A 21,832-nucleotide genomic window follows, 5' to 3' on the forward strand; every position below is an offset into this window, starting at 1 on the left:
AAAACATTTCACAAATTTGTGTCAGTATCAGTGAGCTATTCCTTTTGAAAAAGAACAAAGCTGATAAAAAGAAAGAAACATTTTGTTCAGATATTTGTGAAAATAAAGGTTTGGTTCAAAACCACTTTTTATTTAGAAATGTCCTTTGAAAACATGTTAAAATGCTTTAAATCAAAACAAAATGTTTTGTTTGACCCCCTATCTTTTTTTTCCTATTCACCAGAAATTTCAAAAGACTTCATTTTTGGGTTGATCCAAAAATTTATCCCCCTGCCCCTTCCAATTTTTTGGAATCGCCAGGGAAACGAAAAATCTATTATTTGCACAGCTCTAGCATTCTGGTCATCTGCGGAGCAGCTTGCAGGATTTGGGGTCTTACTTTGAAATCTCTCTGCCCTGCGTATTATGCGTAGTACCCTATAAGACCTTCTATTTGAGAAAACTTCGTTGGAGACACAATTGCTGTAGTCATTGTCAGTTCTGAAAGTGTGAAGATAGCTGTACATGTCATTTCATATCTGATGATAGATTTATGCTCGTAAACACATATGTCTACTGCATACTAAGAGCCAGATTTTGCCTTTGAATGCACACATGGTTTTTACTGACTTACATAGCATTTGATGGGCAGACTCGGATTGTAATTCTCTCCTGTGATTTTCAAAGGCTGGCATGCATTTCAGTTGCACTTTCTCAGAGTTTAGTCATACATCCCTTATGATAATAAATAAATAAACTTTTAATTTTTAAAGCCACCCATGCCTAAAGGCCCCTGGAAGCCTTAACAAAATGAATTAAAAAATATAATTTGCCAAAAGTAGGCAACATCGCCGAATACCCCCTGGAGCATGAGCTAAGCATTATGTGGGACTCATTAGCTTATGTAAACACTTTGGACCTGATTTTCACTTACTCATAGGCTCTCTACTGCACTGGCAGTGCAGATGGGCCTTAAAGTGAGTGAATGTAATTTACTCCAACTTCCAGAACAGTGTAAAGTGACTTCAGTGCAAATGAGACTCAGACCTTTTCTTTCTGTAATAGGTCTGTTTTCCTAGAAATTACTTATTTTGTAAGTAACTAAAGCCTAGCATTTAGTCAACTTTATAATGATTAGTAAAAATAATACAAAATGTTTAGAATCTCCTGTAACAGCATTTACAATCAGTTTTCAAATACTGGGCCAAACTAGTCCCTGGCGTAACTGTACTGGGCTCAATGGAGTTCAGAACCAGAGATGACTCTGTCCCATTCTTGCTAACTGGTGCACTTTCATATAACACAAAACTAATCGGCTCCTGGATTATTAAAGTGAATTAAAAAAATGGCATTTTACACCACATATTACTTGTCCTTTATAGCAATTACATGCTTTCCAGTTTATTTTATTTTATTTTATTTTATTTTATTTTATTTTAAAGTTGAGCTAGATCCTAATATCTGGAACTGGTAGAAATGTAGCAAGAATTCATGAACTTCATGCATTGTTTTCTACTGGAGCTCCAATGCTCAAGGAACAGAAATATAAGAAAGTATAACTTACTGTAAATGTTCATATAAAACTCTACTTTGACTTCACCAGGAGTTCAGCTCCCAGATGGAGGAAAGGGGATTGTGTAGAAGGCTGATTTCTACAGTCCCTGCTCATCTAAGGAACTACATAAAATCCCAAAGTCTTCACCTTACTTTACTACATAGGCAGTGGATCTGCTATGATACAGAAGGCTTGAAAATGACATGCTGTAAATTTGCCTGCAGTGCTCAAAACTGACTCAAATTCAGATCATGAACCTAAGATTTTAATACAAATGTATTTAAAAAATAAAACAAACTTATTTATTTTCTTTCCTAAGGAGTAGTTTTTTGAAGACTTAAGGAGTTGACCTCAAGGGGAGTAAAAATGGCATTGTTTTCAATACTAGTTTGTTTGCAAACAGGTTAAGAGCGGAGTTGGAATTCACATACTGTAGGAGAGAACACATCAGTTTAAAAGATTTTGCTATCGGCATCTCTGGTACCGCAGCATCAGCTGCTGTTGCCGTAGTACTAAAACCTATTACAGATTTTAGGCTCCCACAGGGCCCTAATGTTGATCTGAAGCGATTTCATACTCACAGGAAGTGAATTAAAAAAAATAAAAGGTAATATATGCAAAAAACACCCACAATGTGCTAATTCAACATGAGGACTGAGATTTTTACATGGACAAAAGTTAGCAAATTTTAAGTGATATTTCCCACATGATCCATAACTTACACCTCTTGTTTATGTATAACATTTCCTAAAATTTTCTATAATCATAACTTTATTGTCATCTTCATGTGGATCAGAGGCAGAGCTGAATCCAAAACGAGAGATGTTTTTGCCTTACAGTGAAGTGAAAATTAAGGCAGATGTTGACTTTCAAGCTGTGGTATGTGATGTTTTAATGGCATGCGATAGGTCTTTCACTTTATTGGGAAGCATGAAACATGCCATCAAATGCTGCAAAATACTTTGCACTGATTAGGAATGCTATATTACTGGGCTATGCTGTGGTGTATTTTGTGCTTCAAAGTCACAATTATGATATGAAATTTGGGGATGAGTAAGGAGTGTTTGTGGTAGTGAAGATTGTAGTTACTTTAGGGCAGTGTATACAACAGCCTGGATATGCATATTTTATCTAATCAGTTTGATCCTTGCTGTTTCAAGTGAAGAGGGCTTATGCCTCTCATGAGGCCTGATACAAAGCTTACTGAAATCAGTGGGACTCTTTCCACTGACTTCAATGGTGTTTGGATCAAGTGTTTAGTGCTAATCATACTTATTATGCTAGTCTATGTCATCCTCCATAAAGAAATTATTAGGGGATCTATAGTGGATTATACAGCAAGGAAAAACCACATGGAAGACAGAGTTAAAAAGACATCTGTAGGGGTCTTTGACATCAATGGGAATAGGATCAGGCCCAGAGTCAGATTTAGGGATTAAATATTGACTGCAGGTCAATTTATCCCCTACTTCAAGTTTTGCCTCAGAAATGTGTGGAAGGAGATAATTAGGGCAATGCTACATGCTCTTTTGAAGGTACAGTAGATTAGATACTAAACAGAGGGAGCACAGGCTTTGTGTCGAACAAGTAGTAACAGGTTTTTCCCCCCTTGAATCTTGCAGTATCACACAGAGTAGGTGCCCTTCTGTGCGTCGTTTTGGATCACCTCCTTGCTGGTGGTGTAGCTCCCCTTGATTTCCAGTTTGCATCAGCAGAGCACAAAGAACTGATTTTTCTTTCATAGATTCATAGATTCTAGGGTCAGAAGGGACCAATGTGATCATCTTGTCCGACCCCCTGCACAAAGCAGGCCACAGAACCCTACCCATCCACTTCTATAACAAACCCCTAACCTATGCCTGAGTTAATGAAGTCTTCAAATTGTGGTCTGAAGACCTCAAGCTGCAGAGAATCCACCAGCAAGTGACCCATGCCCCACACTGCAGGGGAAGGTGAAAAACCTCCAGGGCCTCTGCCAATCTGCCCTGGAGGAAAATTCCTTCCAGACCCCAAATATGGCGATCAGCTAAACCCTGAGCATGTGGGCAAAACTCACCAGCCAGCACTCAGGAAAGAATTCTCTGCAGTAACTCAGATCCCATCCCATCCAACATCCCATCACCAACCACTGGGCATACTTATCTGGCGATAATCAAAGATCAATTGCCAAAATTAGGCTCTCCCATCATACCATCCCTTCCATAAATTTATCAAGCTTAATCTTAAAGCCAGATATGTCTTTTGCCCCCACTACTCCCCTTGGAAGGCTGTTCCAGAACTTCACTCCTCTAATGGTTAGAAACCTTCATTTAATTTCAAGTCTAAACTTCCTAGTGTCCAGTTTATACCCATTCTTTCCAGTTCCACCATTGGCTCACTATGTGACTTTTGGCAAATAAATAGAAAAGTCAGTTTCACTTGTGTCTGCAATCAATTTCCAAGTTCTCATGTATGAGCTGAGTGCTGTGATATTTAGGCTGAAGAAACTGCAGGAAAATATTTATTTGTCTAAAAAACATTATTTCCTTGGTTGGCAGTGTTGCTGTAAATATGCCGATCTGTAATAAAATTACAGCCCTTCCCTCATACATTATCGCTGCTGCAGAATTAACCAAACTATGACACACAATTATTTCAGCCTTCACGGAGAAATCAGCCCTGAAGAGCAGCAGAATTTTGCAAGAAATTACAAATTAAAACAAAAAAGTTACTTCTGCCAGTTGTTACAAGCACATGATCTTAGGGTGTTTTGGCACTAAATATTTTCATTAGGATGAGCCCTTAGGCGTTTATTTGGCATTGGGTTATGAAATAGCAACAAAAAGTAGAAGCTGGCTTTTGCTAAATGCTTTCCTATAAGAAAGGCAAATGAGGTTTTTTTAGACTATTTTACAAGTGGGACTTACCTCTGGTGAGCATTTCCAGAATCGTTGCTATCGCAGGAGGTATTCCTCACAGAGCACAACTCTGCTGCGTAAGTTCCATCCCTTTCAGTATTGTCCTCCTGACCATTCACTGGCTTGTATTTCAGTTTCATATTGTCATTTTGTGAATCCAAAGATACGACATCAGATGGAGAACTCACAACACCTGAGTCTTCAGTGGTGTCTTCTGATGCAAAACAGCTGCTTACTGATGTTGTCTCCTCTACCTCTGATAGTTCCAAAACCATACCATCCACAACACAAATATTATCATCTACAAGCTGCAGGCTCTCTGAATGAAATACAGTAAAGATAGTTAGCTAAAAATCACTGCTCATGCTTAGATAACTGAAAGAACATAGAGTGAAATCCTGGATCCACTGAAGTTAATGGGAGTTTTGCCACTGACTTCAATGGGTCCTGGTTTTCACCCTTGATATAAATACTAGCTTGACTGGAAATGAATGGAAATGCCACCAGAAACACCAGACCAGAAACAGAAGACATTTGATAAAGATGACCTGCAAAAGGACAAAAAAATGGGGACTTTGCCTATCTTTGCTTCCTGAAAGGTGGTTCTCTTCCTGCATACCCCCTTCAACATTATTTTCCTTACCATTTTTCCTTTAGAAATGTCAGCAAACTCAAGTCTGTCTCTGTTTACTCTGAAGAACTTCTTGGAGAATTATAGGAGTGGAAGCTTTCTGCTCCTTCAAACAAAGGGGCAGAGCTATGTTAATCTTTAACAAAGAGAACTATATTATTATTAATTATTATTATTATTAAGAACAGAAAACCCCAACATTTCAGTTTTATAAAGAAGCAACAGGGAACACACACAATATTTTTCCTTTTGCAAGTCAAACTTTAATCTTGTAAAAGATGTAAATAATGAGACTTTTAACAGACACAGTATAACTGTTAACTCAGTACTTCAATTAATTTCCTGTGCTTTTTTCCCCTTCTTTAAGTGAAATATACAATTTTTGATTCTCCCAAAGATATATACAAATTTGGGCTCCATCCTGCAATTTATTCATGTAAGGGGAACTCCCACTGATGTCAACAGTTTTGATGATGGATTGGAGGCAGATTCGAGTCCCAAACAGATTTCTTTCAACAAAAGGAATTATTATTATATTTATAGACATTAGATAAAAATGTCTGCTATGACCTGATCCTACAGACATTTATAATTGTGCTGAACTTTAATTATGTGAATACTCTCACTGGTGCCAATGGGTCTACAATGATGGGTAAGATCAAGCACACGCTTAAGTGTTTCCAGGATCAGAGCCCAAGACTTACAAATAATACACGATCCGCAAATCAGTAAGAAGAATACAGACAAACAATTATTGAATTTGTTTTGTTACATTTTGAGCTGCAGTATATTATTCCTGAGGGTTATTAGTCAACTGAGCACCACTTTGTGTAAGGAAAAAAAGATGTATCATCAAAATGGAGCTTTAAATAAAATATTTATTTTAAAAAGATTTATCTTAGCAATGAAGCTTCAAATAGCATTTAAATCAAATCAAACCAAAATTCTCCTTGGTTGAGTTACGCAATGTCATTAAATACTGAAATTGATTTCTGACAGCAGAAACAATAAAATCCATAGGGTTACAAGTCATGATTAAAGCTATAAGTGCTGTCAAAACGTATTTATGACTGAGGCTGCTGCAAAAACTCTACTGCAAGTTTGAGGGGGATGTTACTCAGTTTGTTGAACTTATTTTCTATGATGCTAGCTCTCGTTTTTCACATTTAATCAAAGATTTTATTCTATTTAAAAATCCTGTTAAAATAGTCTTAAAAATAAATAAGAAGCAGTACATTGATTATGGTATGGTCATGATATAGGAAAGTGTTTAGAAGAGCATCAACACATGCACAGATCTGAGAATAACCATAGTACATAATCACCAACACTGAAAAAGGATAACATGACCAGAAAACACACAATAAACAAACACCACCATACTGTTTGTGCTGCTTGGTTTTCAATTACTTTTAAAAATACAATTATTAAAGCTATAGTAAGAGAAGAACAGATCACAGTGGAATACATTATAGTGAAGTAAGAAAGCAATTTAAAGAATGAAGCAATGCACAATGCAATATACCTTGATGCATGAAGTTCTGTATGTTACAATAAAATGACTACATCTATTGCCACAAACATGCCATAAATAAGTCCAATATGCTGTTGCCAGAGCTGTGCATGCTCAGTTTGCTGCTCTAGCACAGCTGGCTGGAGTGATCCCTGCAATATGTGTCTGCCTGTGGAATTCTCCCCTTCCTCCTGTATCTTGAGCACCCCTACCTTTCCTCCCCCCCCCAGCAAATGTCTCCTGATGTGGAGAAATGGGTCTGAGATCTCCACTTGCCAATATCATCCAGCAAGTTGCCCAGTTACAGGAAATGTCTTGAGACCCCCAAAGCTCCTACGCCATACACTGAAAAACAAAATAAATACCCCTCCTCCAAACCGCTAAGCCCAAGTGAGAATTGAAACCAGTGTGTAAGCCTTTGACTCCTACAGGCACACGATTCAATGTGAGGGCTTCCCCATGGTCATTAAACTGCAGTTCTGTTCTGAAAAGTGACAGTGTAAAATGGCACCTTCCTATTCAACAAGGAAGGAGTAAGGATATGATTGAAGTTGCTTCTAAAAGAAAAAAACCCAGATGCTTGTTCCTTTCTTCCTCTTATCACACCACTCCCAACAAAACAGCAAATATATGGCCACATCCTGACATCCTTACTCAGTGGAAACTGCCACTCAAGTCACAATTATAGACTGAGTAAGGACTTCAGGATTTGGTCCATAGATAATAATTACTACAGATAAATTAACGTTGCTGAAACACTGCTGCACTCTGGAAGGCTGTCTATACTAATAACTATACAACGGGGCCAAACTCCGCCCTCAGTGACATCCAGCTTCTCCACGAACTTCATTTGGATTGTACCAGTCTAACATAGTGTAGAGTTAGGCCTGCAGTTGATAAATAAGCACTAATATTTCATACTGTGTGCCATGTCTTCTCTACCTGCAGTTAGATGGTGCCCAGCAATACACAGTACAGTTTCTCACCTACCAGAATATGGACTCTGGGAAGCCCAAATGTGTCTTGCAACATAGATCTGCCCTGCCTAGCAATAAAATGCCCTGCCACTGCACAATTAGGTCAGTCATAAGTTACAAACTTTTTGTTTTGTTGTTGTTTTTTTGTTTTGTTTTTAAGAATGTTTCCTGTGATCATCTAGAGGCAAAGAGGAGAGTAGCTCATCAGTCAGGAATGTGAGCTCTTGCTTAACACAAAAGGAACCTTGTCACTCTAATCTCAATACCCTGTAAGTAATTAAGATAACACTAAACTCTGAGCTGAGGAGAATCAGATAGTATACATATAAATGAATGTATTTTGATATTGCATGTATATGTACATACACATCATACACACATACAATATATAAAATACATACAGTGTCAACATATGGTACAGACATCACTTTCAGTTCTATCCTGCCTGATTTACATTTGCCACAATTTCAAACTGATTATTACATTTAATATTTTATGAGTGACAGGGGACATAACCTGTTCCTAGTTACATTGATGTAAGCCCAGAGTATCTCCACTGCATTCAAATGAGGTCAGATTCAGGCTCCAAGACTTTAAAACGAGCATACCCTAAGAGTATGAGCCTACACTCACTGAAGCCAATCAAAAAATCCTCTCAATGGATTCAGGATAAGCTGCTTTATTTTCCAAATTATGTCTTCTGTTTTTATGACATTGCTGGTTTACTGCCATATTCAGCCATGATAGAAACAGCAAATCAAAATGCATTTTAAAAGAGGAAATTGTTGCTTTAACCCCTGTCTAGTGAATAATCAAGGGCTCTGTAATAGATTTACAAATGAAACGTTCCTTTAATTCTTCTCAGTATTTGCTCTCTGTGCTAACAGGGCAACCATTATTTTCAGATTTCTTTCAACTGCTTGTTTCACTGCCAAATTTTCTCTTTTCACAGGGTGAAATCATTTTGCTGTACTCCAAGTGGTTTATTACAGTATTTTTGTGAATAATAATAAAAAAAATTACCATATGTTAAACAACACTGAATTCTTATAATGGCCCAAATATTACAACATACTTATTTTAGTGACAGTGCTCAAAACCTCTAGACAATTGCTCTAAGTATTAGCAATAGCCATAAAAAGCTGGACATGGGTCACACAAAGAAGCAATATTTGAAAAAAATTCAGTAGTATATCATCAAGAAAGTAAAGGTACCTTTATAAGAGGCATGGCAGGTGACACAGCAAAAAAATAGTCTATAATTCATTTTTATAATGATTACAAGAGATTATGAAAATAGGTAATACAAGGATCACTGTAGCAATCTTCATACAAGATAGACATTTTCTAGAAAAATTATTTTGTTTTTAACAATGGACTAAAAACTTAATGCAAATATAATTGGGAAACCAATAGCTCTCACAAAGCAGAATTAGCAAAAAGGACAAAATGGATCAAATTCTCCCTTGAGTTATGCCAGTCCAGGCCCATTTACTTCAGTCAGGTTGCCTAACGTAACTGAGGGGAGAATTCAGCCGATGGGTATCTCTACACTTTGAGTGACGGATGTGATTCCCAGCTTGAGTCGTCATACCCAGAATAGCTCTGATTGCGGCAGTGTGAACTGCAGAAGGGGCTAGCTGCCCTGAATATGTACCTGTCTGAGATGCTAGGCACATACTGGGGGGGCGTAGGGGGGTGGGCAAACCCCTCCCACCACTCTTGCTGCCAGAGTTGTGCTCTATTTTTAACATGCTAACTCAGTCAGAGATAGCATTGGTATGTCTCCTCAAGCTGGGAATCAAGCCCTCAGCTTGAAGTGTAGATATACGTGTGTGTGTGTGTGTAACTGAAAGCCTTGCAGAACTCAATCAATTTGACAGCTCTTCTCAGTAACCACAATATATATTTATAGTCATTCATATGGGCATCAGCGGAAGAAACCTAGATTTAGCTCTGAGGGCTTGTCTACACTACAGAGTTGCAGCGCTGGTGAGGGGGTTACAGCGCTGCAACTTAGGATGTGTACACACTTGCACAGCACGGCCAGCGTGCAACTCCCTGTTTGCAGCACTGGCCGTACACCCGGTCGAGCCTCGGGTGTAGAGGATCCAGCGCTGGATCACCAGCGCTGGTCAGCAAGTGTAGACACTCACCAGCGTTTTTGTTGACCTCCGTGGCATAAGCAGGTATCCCAGCATACCTTAGAAGCCTCTGGTAATCAAGCAAACTCCACTGCCCTGGGCTCACCTGACCCCTCCTTTAAATGCCCCAGGAATTTTAAAAATCCTCTTCCTGTTTGCTCAGCCAGGTGTGGAGTGCAATTAATCCATCAATCACTCAGCGACCATGCCTCCACGCACCAAACGAGCCCCAGCATGGACCAATGCAGAGCTGCAGGACCTGATTAGTGTTTGGGGAGAGGAGGCTGTGCAAGCACAGCTGCGCTCCAGAAGGAGAAATTATGATACGTATGGGCAGATATCGCAGTCCTTGATGAGAAGGGGCCATGAACGGGACGCGTTGCAGTGCAGGGTAAAAATTAAAGAGCTGAGGAGTGCTTACTGCAAAGCCTGTGAGGGAAATCGCCGCTCAGGAGCTGCCCCCACAACCCGCCGGTTTTACAAGGAGCTGGATGCCATACTTGGGTGTGACCTCACTGCAAATCCTAGGAGCACGATGGAGAGTTCAGAGCAGGGAGAAGTGGGGGAGGTTGTAGAGGACGGAGACAGTGAGGCTACTGGCGTGGAGGGAGACACCCCGGAGTCCTAGTACACATGCAGCCAGGAGCTCTTCTCAAGCCCGGAGGAGGCTAGCCAGTCGCAGCAGCTGGAAGTTGATGTTGAGGAAGAAGCTGAGGATCGTGCTCGGGGTAAGTAGATTTTTATGTTTTGGGAGAGGAGGATTTTGGTTATGGCTGCCTGCATGCACGCCTAAACGTGGAATAGCCCATTGATTTGCTCTATCACGTTTCTGTAATCTGCCTCGGTAATCTCTTGAAATGTTGCTGCAAGAGCGTTTGCAATTTGCTTTCTCAAATTGATCGGGAGAGCCACCGTGGTCCCTGTCCCGGTCAGGCTAACTCGTCCGATCCACTGTGCAGCGAGGGGTGGGGGGACCATGGCTGCACACAGGCTAGCTGCATAGGGGCCAGGGCGGTATCCACATTCCTGTAGAAGACCCTCCCTCTCTTCCCAGGTAACACGCAGCAATGATATGTCTGGCAGTAGGAAACCCTGTTGAGAGTTTAGGGATAATTGAGTGCAGGGCGCCAGGTTCGCGTTTCCCCAGCCCATGGCGCTCTGTTTTTAACCCCCTCCCTCCCAGCACGTAGGCAGCCACGCGGTGCGCTCCTGTGTTCCTCACCCGCCCCCCAAGCAGGCATCCAGCACCGCGTTGTACTCCGGTGTTCCCCCCCCACCTTCAAGCAGGCATCCAGCACCGCGGTGTGCTCCTGTGTTCCCCACCCCCCTCCAAGCAGGCATCCAGCACCGCGGTGTGCTCCCGTGTTCCCCCCCCCAATACGTAGGCAGCCACGCGTTGCACTCCTGTGTTCCCCACCCCCCCTCCAAACAGGCATCCAGCACCGCGGTGTGCTCTGGTGTTCCCCACCCCCCCCCAAGCAGGCATCCAGCACAGCAGTGTGCTCCCGTGTTCCCCACCTCCCCCCCAAGCAGGCATACAGCGCCGCGGTGTGCTCCCGTGTTCTCCACCCCCCCTCCAAGCAGGCATCCAGCACCGCGGTGTGCTCCCATGTTTCCCACCCCCCCTCCCAGCACGTAGGCAGCCACGCGTTGCGCTCCTGTGTTCCCCACGCCCCTCTCCAAGCAGGCATCCAGCACCGCGGTGTGCTCCGGTGTTCCCCACCCCCTTCCTCCAAGCAGGCATCCAGCACCGCGTTGCTTCCCCCCCTCCCTCACCAGTAGGACGGCGTGAACGCAGACCAAAGAACACCCCCCCCCCCAAGCAGCTAGCTCAGCACCTTCCTGTTCACTACTGTCCCTTCTTTAGGACACCAGCTACCTCCTGTACCCATTGCTGATAAACCCCAGTGACCCACTGGTCAATTCCCACTCCCAAGGGGAAATCGGGGCAAAACCACTCACCCCATTGCTCGCCATGACTTAGCTTGCCTGTCCTGTCTGTGTTATGTGAGGTATGTCAGAAGGATGCTACCAAAAGTCTAAAAAGTCCTTCAACGTGTGATAATAAACAATGTAGCCTCTGTGTATTACATGGTTCAATCTCTCTTTTTTCTAGTGACCTTGACTACTGCAGCCGTATCACCGGCCTCACGTAGGTTGCAGAACTTGAGACGGAATCCTAGGAAATCAAAAGAGGAATTGTTCAAATCTGTTATGAGCCACTACAACAGAGAAAGTAGGAAGACACAGGAATGGAGAGAGAAGACCTATGAATGGAGAAAGAGTGTACATGAATGGAGGCAAACAGAAAGCAGGAGAAAGGAATTGTCTGCCAAAAAAACCACAAAGCAGATGATAAGCCTCCTGGCTCGCCAAACTGAGTCTTTTGAGTCTATTGTAGCCATGCAGACAAATATGTACCATGGTAACCCACAGCCCTCCCAAAGCCCTCTTCCTTGTTCCCCAGTATTTCCACAAAACAACTTTCTCCAGCAGCCAGTTCCTTATCATCCCCAGCTGCCCCCAACACCTGTAAGATCACCTACCAGCCCTGATAACTATAATTCTTACCCTGTTCACTCCACCCCCATTATTCTGCAGCATAGTAATCCTGAAGTGCAGCAGACATTGAATATTGATCAAAATAGGACATATTAAAACCTGTGAATGTACAGTCCGCCACCCCAATCCCCTTGCCTGTTATGTACTGTGTGTTGAATAAAGTTTTTTTTTTCTATTTATTTCACTACGTTATATTGTTGCTGGAAGTGGTAAATATTATACACCAAGGTAAAGCAAAGCACATCAAATGCATCAAACATTACGGATGGCTCTCAGCATCAAATTGCTCCCTTAAAGCATCCCTAATCCTTGAAGCCCTTTCCTGGGCCTCCCTATTAGCCCTGCTCTCTGGCTGAGCAAACTCATCCTCCAGGCGTCGAACCTCGGAGGTCCATTCCTCACTGAATCTTTCACCCTTCCCTTCACAAATATTATGGAGGGTACAGCACGCGGATATAACAGTGGTGATGCTGCTTTCCACCAAATCTAGCTTCCCATAAAGACAGCGCCAGCGTGCTTTCAAATGGCCAAAAGCACACTCCACAGTCATTCTGCACGGGCTCAGCCTGTAGTTGAACCGGTCCTTGCTCCTATCAAGCTTCCCTGTATATGGTTTCATGAGCCAGGGCGTTAAGGGGTAAGCGGGGTCTCCAAGGATCACAGTGGGCATTTCGACGTCCCCTACTGTGATCTTGCGGTCTGGGAAAAAAGTCCCGGCCCTCAGCCTCCTGAACAGGGAACTGTTCCTAAAGATGCGTGCATCGTGCACCTTTCCAGGCCATCCTGAGTAAATGTCAGTGAAACGCCCACGGTGATCCACAAGCGCTTGCAGAACCACGGAAAAATACCCCTTGTGATTAACGTACTCTGATGCCAGGTGGGGTGGTGACAGAATAGGAATATGTGTCCCATCTATTGCCCCTCCACAGTTAGGGAACCCCATTTATGCAAAGCCATCCACAATCTCCTGCACGTTCCCAAGAGTCACGGTTCTTCTTAGCAGGGTGCGATTAATGGCTGTGCAAACTTGCATCACCACCATTCCAACGGTAGACTTTCCCACTCCAAACTGGTTCGCCACCAATCTGAAGCAGTCTGGAGTTGCCAGCTTCCAGATTGCAATAGCCACTCACTTCTCCACTGGCAGGGCAGCTCTCAATCTCATGTCCCTGCGCCGCAAGGTAGGGGTGAGCTCAGCACACAGTGCCATGAAAGTGGCTTTTCTCATCCGAAAGTTCTGCAGCCACTGCTCGTCATCCCAGGATTGAAGGACGATTTGATCCCACCACTGAGTGCTGGTTTCCCGAGCCCAAACGCGCCGGTCCATGGAGCTGAGCACGTCTGTTTCTGCCACAAGCAATTTACTGTCTTCACAGTGAGGCGATTCAATATCATCATCTGACTCCTCACTGTCACTCTCACTCTCACTCTCATTTTGCAGCTGAAGGAATAGCTCCACTGCCATGCGCGATGTGCTGGCAACATTCATCAATAAGGTCGTCAGCTGCTCAGGATCCATTTATAACAAAAATCGCAGAAAAAGTGCTGTAGAATCACAATGCCGCCAAACTGCTTGGAATGTGTAGCAAAGCACCACGGGGTGTTGGAACAGGAAGCGGAAAGACAATCACACTTCCTTCCCCTTCCCACAAGCCACAGCGCCGAAATGGGACGAGGTGCTCTGTGGGATAGCTGCCCACAATGCACCACTCCCAACAGCGCTGCAAGTGCTATTAAATGTGGCCACACTGCAGCGCTGGTTGCTGTAAGTGTGGCCACTCTGCAGGGCTGGCCCTATACAGCTGTACTAACACAGCTGTAACTACCAGCACTGCAAAACCGTAAGTGTAGACATACCCTGAGGCTTTAGCTCTCGTTGTGGTTCCTCTGCAACTCCCGGGGGCCATGGGCCAGGAGAAGGTACAGATGGTTGCCCTTCGCTAGGTGACCAGACAGCAAGTGTGAAAAATTGGGACATGTGGTGGTGGTAGGGGGGTCCCCAAAATCGGGACTGTCTCTATAAAATCAGAGCATCTGGGCACCCTACTCTTCGCAGTGCAGTCCCCCTTCCTACTCCAGAGCATCCTAGTGTAGTATAATGCTGGCCTACTCAAGATTAGTCTGCATGTTGTGCATGGTCATCTCCGCATGCTTTGAGAGCGGGGGCTAAGGGACACCAGCCAGAATCAGAGCCCCTGGGAGTGCAGCTTCTGCAGCTGCAATTATAATCTAGCGGCCTTCACATGAAAGGCTTTAACCTCTGCAGAGTGTCATTCTTCTGTACCAGAAATGGACTGGTTACAGAGTTTGCTTACATGCAGCAGATGTGTTCATCAAGATCCTTTGATGCTATGCCAGGTATGGCTGAGGTTCATTTAAATAAAGTATTTTACACATTGCAACCTAGTGGCTGAACAGTACAATACAGTTTAGCATTCCATTACATCTTCCTCTTTAAGTTCTACAATCCTATCATTTACAATATGTACATTATCACACGGTCTTTGAAGTTTAATCTGTTAAGCATATCTGAACTGTACTGGTTTTCTAATTACACAAGCCCAACATGTAACAACTTGGTCATCTGGCTGTCCATTAGTTGCAACAGCTGGTTCTGGTCATCAGTTTGGAATCCTTGAGTCTTCTTGTTTTGCATCTGTCATCTGAACAGTTCGCTCTGTTGATTGTTCCTTCTGAGGAACAAACTATAGATGTTAAAGATTTCCGTTGAAGGCTCAACCACATATTGCCTGGGCACTGGATTCTTTTTCTTTACGACAGCTGTAATGTATTCCACTGTGATCTGTTCTTCTCTTACCATAGCTTTAATAATTGTATTTCTTTACGACAGCTTTACAACATCCTTCTCCACCCAATTTGACATGAACACAGTCACTAAGTTCTAGATCTGTTAGTTCTCTGAGTGATGTTGTAAAAGTGTTTATAAGCTTTAGTCTTTTTGTCCAATTTGGCTACTCTCTTCATGTCGGCCCGTTTGGAGATAGATTCTTTTCCAAAGTTGGAACAGTAGTTCTGAATTGTCTTCCCATCAGCAGTTGTGCTGGACTATATGTAGTAACCACTACTGGTATTGATCTGTAGCTTAGAAGAGCAAGGAATGGATCTTCATGCTATAGGATTTTCTTGGCTGTCTGTACAACTCTCTCAGCCTCTCCATTTGCCTGCGGCTAATGTGGGCTGCTAGTAATATGATCAAAATTATATTTTCTTCAGAAGAACTTAAATTCTGCTGCAGTGAATTGGGATCCATTGTCTGTCACTGGTTGTTCTGGAATACCAAAAATGAGGAAAACTGTCTTTCAAGTACATTATTTCTATATATATATGGGAAAATAGTCCACGATGACCAGGTAATGATGCCCACTGAATTCACATAAAACTGCAGCTAGTCTCTTCCAACATCTGTCTGGCAGAGACATTTTTATTAAAGGTTCTTTGTGTTGTGTTGGTCAGTTCGTTCTTCAATGTTCACATGCAGATACTTATTCATTATGTCCTTGCTGATGCCCAGCCACCACACTGACTGGTTGGGCCATTTACGATATCTAGTTAATCCTTGATATCTTTCATGGATGAGGTTTAAGATTTCTCCTCTCATTTCATTTGGAATTACAAGGTAATTGCTTTTAATAATGAGTCCATTTGACTTGCTTAATTGCCCACACACTGCAAAGCAGTCTCTTGTCCCTTTCTTAGCCCTGGTCTTCGCTATGAGTTTAGGTCGAATTTAGCAGCGTTAGATTGATTTAACCCTGCAACTGTCCACACAATGAAGCCATTTTTGTTGACTTAAAGGGTTCTTAAAATCGAATTCTGTACTCTTCCCCGATGGGATTAGTGCTGAAATCGACCCTCCTGGTTCGAATTTGGGGTAGTGTTGATGCAATTTGATGGTATTGGCCTCCGGCAGCTATCCCAGAGTGCTCCATGGTGACCACTCTGGCCAGCACTCTCAACTCAGATGCATTGGCCAGGTAGACAGGAAAAGCCCTGCAACCTTTTGAATTTCATTTCCTGTTTGGCCAGCGTAGCGAGCTGATCAGCACAGGAGGCCATGCAGAGCTCATCAGCACAGGTGACCATGAAGTCCCAGAATCGCAAAAAAGCTCCAGCATGGACCAAAAGGGAGGTACTGCACTGATCGCTGTATGGGGAGATGAATCTGTGCTATCTGAACTCTGTTCCAAAAGAAGAAATGCCGGAATATTTGAAAGAATCTCCAAGGTCATGAAGGACAGAGGTTATAACAGGGACCCGCAGCAGTGCCGCGTGAAGCCTACTGAAGAACCAGAGAGGCAAATGGACGTTCCGGGTTAGAGGCCCAGACATGCCGCTTCTATGATGAGCTGCATGCCATTCTAGGGGGTGCCCATACAACTAAGCCACCCCTGTGCTTCCCTCCTCCCCCACCCCTCCTGTTCTATCTTGGCAGTTATCCGCCCATTTGTGTGACGAATTAATAAAGAATGCATGAATTTGAAACAACAATGACTTTATTGCCTCTGCAAGCGGAGATCAAATGGCGGAGAGGAGGGCGGCTGGCTTACAGGGAAGTACAGTGAACCAAGGGGGCGGGTTTTCATCAAGGTGAAACAAACAGAAATTTCACACCGTAGCCCGGCCAGTCATGAAACTGGTTTTCAAAGCTTCTCTGATGCACAGCGTGCCCTGCTGTGCTCTTCTAACTGTCCTGGTGTCTGGCTGCGCGTAATCAGCGGCCAGGCGATTTGCTTCAACCTCCCACCCCGCCATAAACACCTCCCCCTTACTCTCACAGCTATTGTGGAGCACACAGCAAGCAGTAATAACGATAGGAATATTGGTTTTGCTGAGGTCTAACCGAGTCAGTAAACTGCATTAGCGAGCTTTGAAACAGCCAAAGGCACATTCTACCATCAATCTGCACTTGCTCAGCCTATAGCTGAACTGCTCCTTACTACTGTCCAGGCTTCATGAGCCATTGGAGCAAGGGGTAAGCTGGAGTAAGTGCAACTGCATGGTGCTGCCGACTGGTAGAGCAGCCTGAGGCAGAAGCCTCCAGCTGGCATGATATTCCAGGCAGGACTGAATCTCCATTAGACAAAACGTAAAGAAGAGAATGACCTGGAGTCATTCCCATTTTAGTCTAGGTGCCCCCGACCAACCTAACCAAGGTCGACCAGGAGAACTCACGGGATAACGACGACAGCTAGCCCCATCTGCCGTCCGCAAGGCAAGGCAAGGGGATGCTGCTGTGTAGCACTGCATCTGACAGCAGCACCGCAGCACTGCATCTGACAAGCAGCACCCAGGAGACATATGGTAACAGTGAGCTGAGTGGGCTCCATGCTTACCATGGTATGTCGTCTGCACGGGTAACCCAGCAAAAAAGGCGAGAAACTATTTTTTGCTGTTGCTTTCACGGAGGGAGGAAGGTCGGGTGGGGGCTGATGAGATGTACCAGAACCACCCACCACCATGTTTTTGCCCCATCAGGCATTGGGAGCTCAACCCAGAATTCCAATGGGCGGCGGAGACTGTCGGAACTGTGGGATAGCTATCACAGTGCAATGCTCCAAAAGTCGGCGCTAGCCTCAGTACTATGGACGCACACCGCTGACTTAATGGGGACACACACAATCGACTGTATGAAATTGATTTCTAAAAAATCGGCTTCTATTAAAATTGATCGAATTTCATAGTGTAGACATACCCTTTAGATACTTGGGCCAGCCACCCCAATGTAACTTAGAACTTCCTGAAGTTGAGTGTCTGTGAGGTTGCTCTTTGAAGGTGGCGTGGTGTCTTTACTGACAATGCTCTGCATGCTTCCATATGATCCATAACACCTTTATGTCATCTTAGAGTTCACAAGTAACTGAGTGTGATGTTGGGCTCCATGTGAATGTCTGCTTCTATCAGATTTTTCCCAGGAACATATTTAACAATTGGGTTAAATGGAATTAACCATACCAACAGACGTTGGCATCTCAGTGGTGCTTGATCTAGTTTTCCATTGATGAGGGTTACAAGCAGTTTATGGTCTGTTATCAGTGAAAATTAATCCAGTCCACAGAGATATCTGTAAAAGTTCTCACAGGCCCATACTCTTATCAGGCACACCTTTTCAATCTGTGCATACAGTTTTTCTGCTACTATGAGTGTGCAAGAACAAAATGCAACTGGCTTCCACTCAGAGCCATGTTGTTGCAACAACACACCACTTACTCCATAGCTGCTTGCATCCGCACCGACCCTGGTGGATTTGTTCACATTATAGTACTTGAGAACTGCAGCTGTTGAGATCATTTCTTTTATCTTTTTGAAGGCAATTTCTTGATTTGGCCCTCATAATCGAGAAGTGCTGGAATTTAACAGTTCATTCAGTGGTTTTGTCACTGCAGAATTGTCTTGTAGGTATTGACCAAGGTAATTTACCATCCTCAGTATATGTCTCTATCTGGTACATTAGTTGGTGCATTCAATTCTCAAATTGCTTTTACATTCTCTGGGTTACGTTCCCATCTTTGTTTATTGTTTTTCTCAAAAACTCAATTTGGGGTAAGTGGAAAATGCATTTTTCCTTGATTAGCTTCAGTTCAGAAGGTCTGATCAGGACTAGGACTTCATTGACGGTCTTGAGTTTTCTTCCATCTAAGATCACACATGAAAACTACCACAGTATGCCAACATTTTTATGGCTGACTTAGAACAACACTTCCTCAGCTCTCATCCCCTAATGCCCCTACTCTACTTGCACTACACTGATGGCATCTTCATCATCTGGACCTATGGAAAAGAAGCCCTTGAGGAATTCCACCAGGATTTCAACAATTTCCATCCCACCATCAACCTCAGCCTAGACCAGTCCACACAAGAAATCCACTTCCTGGACACTATAGTGCTAATAAGCGATGGTCACGTAAACACCACCCTATACCGGAAACCTATTGACCGCTATACTTACCTACATGCCTCCAGCTTCATCCAGACCACATCACACGATCCATTGTCTACAGCCAACCTCTAAGATACAACCACATTTTCTCCAATCTCTCAGACAGAGACAAACACCTACAAGATCTCTATCGAGCATTCTTAAAACTATAATACCCACCTGCTGAAGTGAAGAAACAAACTGACAGAGCCAGAAGAGTACCTAGAATTCACCTACTACAGGACAGGCCCAACAAAGAAAGTAACAGAACACCACTAGCCGTCACCTTCAGCCCTCAACTAAAACCTCTCCAGCGCATCATCAAGGATCTACAACCTATCCTGAAGGACGATCCCTCACTTTCATAGACTTTGGGAGACAGGCCAGTCCTCGCTTACAGACAGCCCCCCAACCTGAAGCAAATACTCACCAGCAACCACACACCAAAAACACTAACCCAGGAACCTATCCTTGCTAGAAAGCCCATTGCCAATTCTGTCCACATATCTATTCAAGGGACACCATCATAGGACCTAAACACATCAACCACAGTATCAGAGGCTCGTTCACCTGCACATCTACCAATGTGATATATGACATCATGTGCCAGCAATGCTCCTCTGCCATGTACATTGGCCAAACCAGATAGACAGTCTCTACACAAAAGAATAAATGGACACAAATCAGACGTCAAGAATTATAACATTCAAAAACCAGTTGGAGAACACTTCAACCTCCCTGGACAATCAATTACAGACCTAAAAGTTGCAATTCTTCAACAAAAAAACTTCACAAAGAGACTTAAATGAGAAACTGAAGAACTGGAATTAATTTGCAAACTGGACATCATTAAAGTAGGCTTGAATAAAGACCAGGAGTGGATGGGTCATTACACAAACTAAAAAAACTACTTCCCCATGCTAATTCCCCTCCTTACTGTTACTCAAATCTTTTTGTCAACTGTTTGAAATGAGCCATTCTGATTATCCCTACAAAAGTTTTTTTTCCACCTGCTGATAATAGCCCACCTTAATTGATTTTTCTGGTTAGAGTTGGTATGGCAATCCCCATCTTTTCATATATATATCTTCCATGAAAACTTATGCCCCAATAAATTTGTTAGTCTCTCAGGTGCCACAAGTATTCCTCGTTCTTTTTGCTGATACAGACTAACAAAACTACCACTCTGAAACTCCATTTGTGTTTGTTAACAGTTATGCTTTCTTTCGAAAATTTCAGGTGTATTGGTAATCCCAAAAAGTAATCTCTGAAAAAGATGTGATAAATTTAGTCAGTTGAGCACTGTCTTTGGCTAAAGGCATTTGCCAGAATCCACTCAAGGCATCCACTTTGGATAATATAATAGTGCCTTTCACTCTGGGGAGAAAATATTTTTCTCTCTCAACTGCTTCAGTAAGTCTTTTAAGATCCACAAAGATTCATATTTTTCCATTTTTCTTGATAACTGTTACCACTGGGGCACACCATGCTGGTGGCTCAGAGATTTTCTCACTTATGCCAATCTGCTCCATTCTCTTTAAGTCAGTTTCCACTTTATGAGGTATTGACATAGTAATCCTGCAAAGTGTGTGTACCTGTAAGATTCAGCATTGTCTCTTAAGATTATTTGTTCTGGATTGCCTTTCAAAAATCCAGTATTACCAAATAGTCACCATTGAGTTTTTCTACATTTCTCATTAGGCCCATCATGGCTGCCTCACTGAGGCTGAGAAGGCTGTTGGTCTGTGGCCATTTGATCACACACACTCTGAATGTATAGCTTTTTTCTTTGTAAGTTGATTCTGTGGTGAACGGGCCCATGCAGTTCAGAATACCTCCAGGGTTAGTCAGAGCTATGTCAGGTGACTTCAGCTCTGGGAGGGATTGAAGGTGATTGTAAGTCCCTTCTGAGATGACAGTGACATCAGCTCCTGAGTCATTTTTAAAGTAAACAGTCTTGCCATGAATATTCAGTTTCATTCTCCAGTCAGGCTCTATCTCATCACAAGAAACAGATCCCAGAAACTATGGCTCTTGAAGATCTATAGTATGAGTGGAATCCCTGACTGCTTTGGTGCGGCAAACAACTGAAAATTGTCCATATTTCATGCATTTATTATACTCTATGCCTCTGGTTGGACATGTATCATCTCTTGGGATATGACTTTTTCCACACAGTGTGCAAGTAGGCTGGAATTTGTCCCTGTTAGCCTGTAATTTCTTTCTGCTTGCCTCAGGGATTTTATGATAATGACTTTTAACACTCATGTGTCTCTTTACAGTTTCTAAGCTACTTTCAGGTTTTTCAAGTTTGTCAAGGTTTTGCTGCCTCAACAGCTCAGACTCCTTTGCTCTCTGTATAGCTGTGGCTAGAGTTAAATCTCTCTTCAGTTGTTGCTGTTGTGAAAGGTTTTTATTTGTTAATCCAATATCAAGCCTCAGTTTTATATTTTCATATTTTGCATTCCCAAAATCATAGTTTTCAGCCAATATATGGAGAATTCATAAAACATTCAGCATTTTCTCCTGGTTCTGGAATTCTCTGATGGAAACATACTCTTCCATAAACCATAATTCTCTGAGGTATACAGTATGCTTCAAACATAGCCAGAATCCTTTCATAGTCATCTTTGTGAC

At 42.9% G+C, this 21,832-nt stretch overlaps 1 protein-coding gene across 4 annotated transcripts in view; it reads right to left on the minus strand.

Moving 5' to 3' along the window:
* The window catches only part of COBL (cordon-bleu WH2 repeat protein), a 245,318-nt gene that overhangs the window by 31,097 nt on the left and 192,389 nt on the right, over nucleotides 1-21,832 (minus strand). For all 4 annotated transcript variants that reach the window (XM_030551474.1, XM_030551473.1, XM_030551475.1 and 1 more), the window contains one exon: nucleotides 4,441-4,750. In XM_030551474.1, coding sequence (XP_030407334.1) covers nucleotides 4,441-4,750 — 310 coding nt within the window. The remainder of the gene's footprint in view (nucleotides 1-4,440; nucleotides 4,751-21,832) is intronic.

Source organism: Gopherus evgoodei, chromosome 2, assembly GCF_007399415.2.
Source record: "Gopherus evgoodei ecotype Sinaloan lineage chromosome 2, rGopEvg1_v1.p, whole genome shotgun sequence".
NCBI classification, from domain to species: Eukaryota; Metazoa; Chordata; order Testudines; family Testudinidae; genus Gopherus; species Gopherus evgoodei.